General features: G+C 42.4%; 1 protein-coding gene across 1 annotated transcript; it reads right to left on the bottom strand.

The window, feature by feature from the left end:
• Positions 1-500: 500 nt before the first annotated feature.
• On the bottom strand, positions 501-657 carry CSUI_007766 (dna-directed rna polymerase i largest; the record flags this gene model as incomplete). Its single annotated transcript, XM_068067910.1, has 1 exon — positions 501-657. A coding segment is annotated over one exon (153 nt), but the record flags the coding sequence as incomplete, so codon positions are not given.
• Between the last annotated feature and the right edge of the window lie 277 nt (positions 658-934).

The following is a 934-nucleotide window of genomic DNA, read 5'->3' on the forward strand; positions in this document are numbered from 1 at the left end:
CTTGAAGAGACGCGCTTCTTTGTATCGATCGTATGCGGGATGAGTCGATACAAAGCCTAGAGGATAAGTCGATACATCGATACACATCTATAGAAACATATACAAATAAGCATCCACATATCTCCATCTCTGAAAGAGAGAAACGTCTACACATCTACATATATACGAGGTAATAGGCGACGAGTCTTGTCTATTTCTCCAGTGACTGAGTCATATCGTCTATGAGGAGAGAGAAGAGAGACAGAAAGATGATCGAATGTCCTCGGCAAGACATAGAGAGAGAGAAGTGTCTTTCATAGTGACTGTATCCGTCGACTTCACATGGGGGTTCCTCCGATCATCGACTTTGGCTTCGAGTGTGATCGGTCGATGCTATCTATCTATCGATCTATCCATCTGACTATCTTTAATCTATCTATCTATCGATCTATCGATCTATCTGTCTCTCGTTCGAGTATCGAGATAGACAACGTCATTGAGAATTGGCTTTTTACTTGAGCTTAAGAAAAGAAGAGAAGAGAGATGCAAGACACTGTAAGAGAAGACCCGCTGCAGATCCTCCTAAGAGAAGATAGACAGAATGAAGAAGACCTCCCGCACTCGGACCAAACTGGGCTTTATCAAATACACCTTGAAGCAACTCCGATTGCCTGAAGGAAGAAAGAAAGAAAAAGAGAAGAAAAGAAACAAAGAAGTTGAGAGAAAGATGAGAAAGACAGACAGAGATAAGAAGGGAGGACATGAAGATCATTTAGCGAGAGAAGAGAAGAGAAAGAAAGAAATTGCATATCGCTGACTTGAAATATGGGAATAGGAGAAGAAGAAAGATGAGAGAAGGACACGGGATGCTTGAACACGAATGCCTCAGCTCCTCTGTTTCCTTGAGTCGATCTCTAAACGCTGCTACGTGGACGCTCCGCAATCATTCACACTT

The sequence above is a fragment of the Cystoisospora suis genome (genome assembly GCF_002600585.1).
Source record: "Cystoisospora suis strain Wien I chromosome Unknown contig_4177, whole genome shotgun sequence".
Taxonomy (NCBI): domain Eukaryota; phylum Apicomplexa; class Conoidasida; order Eucoccidiorida; family Sarcocystidae; genus Cystoisospora; species Cystoisospora suis.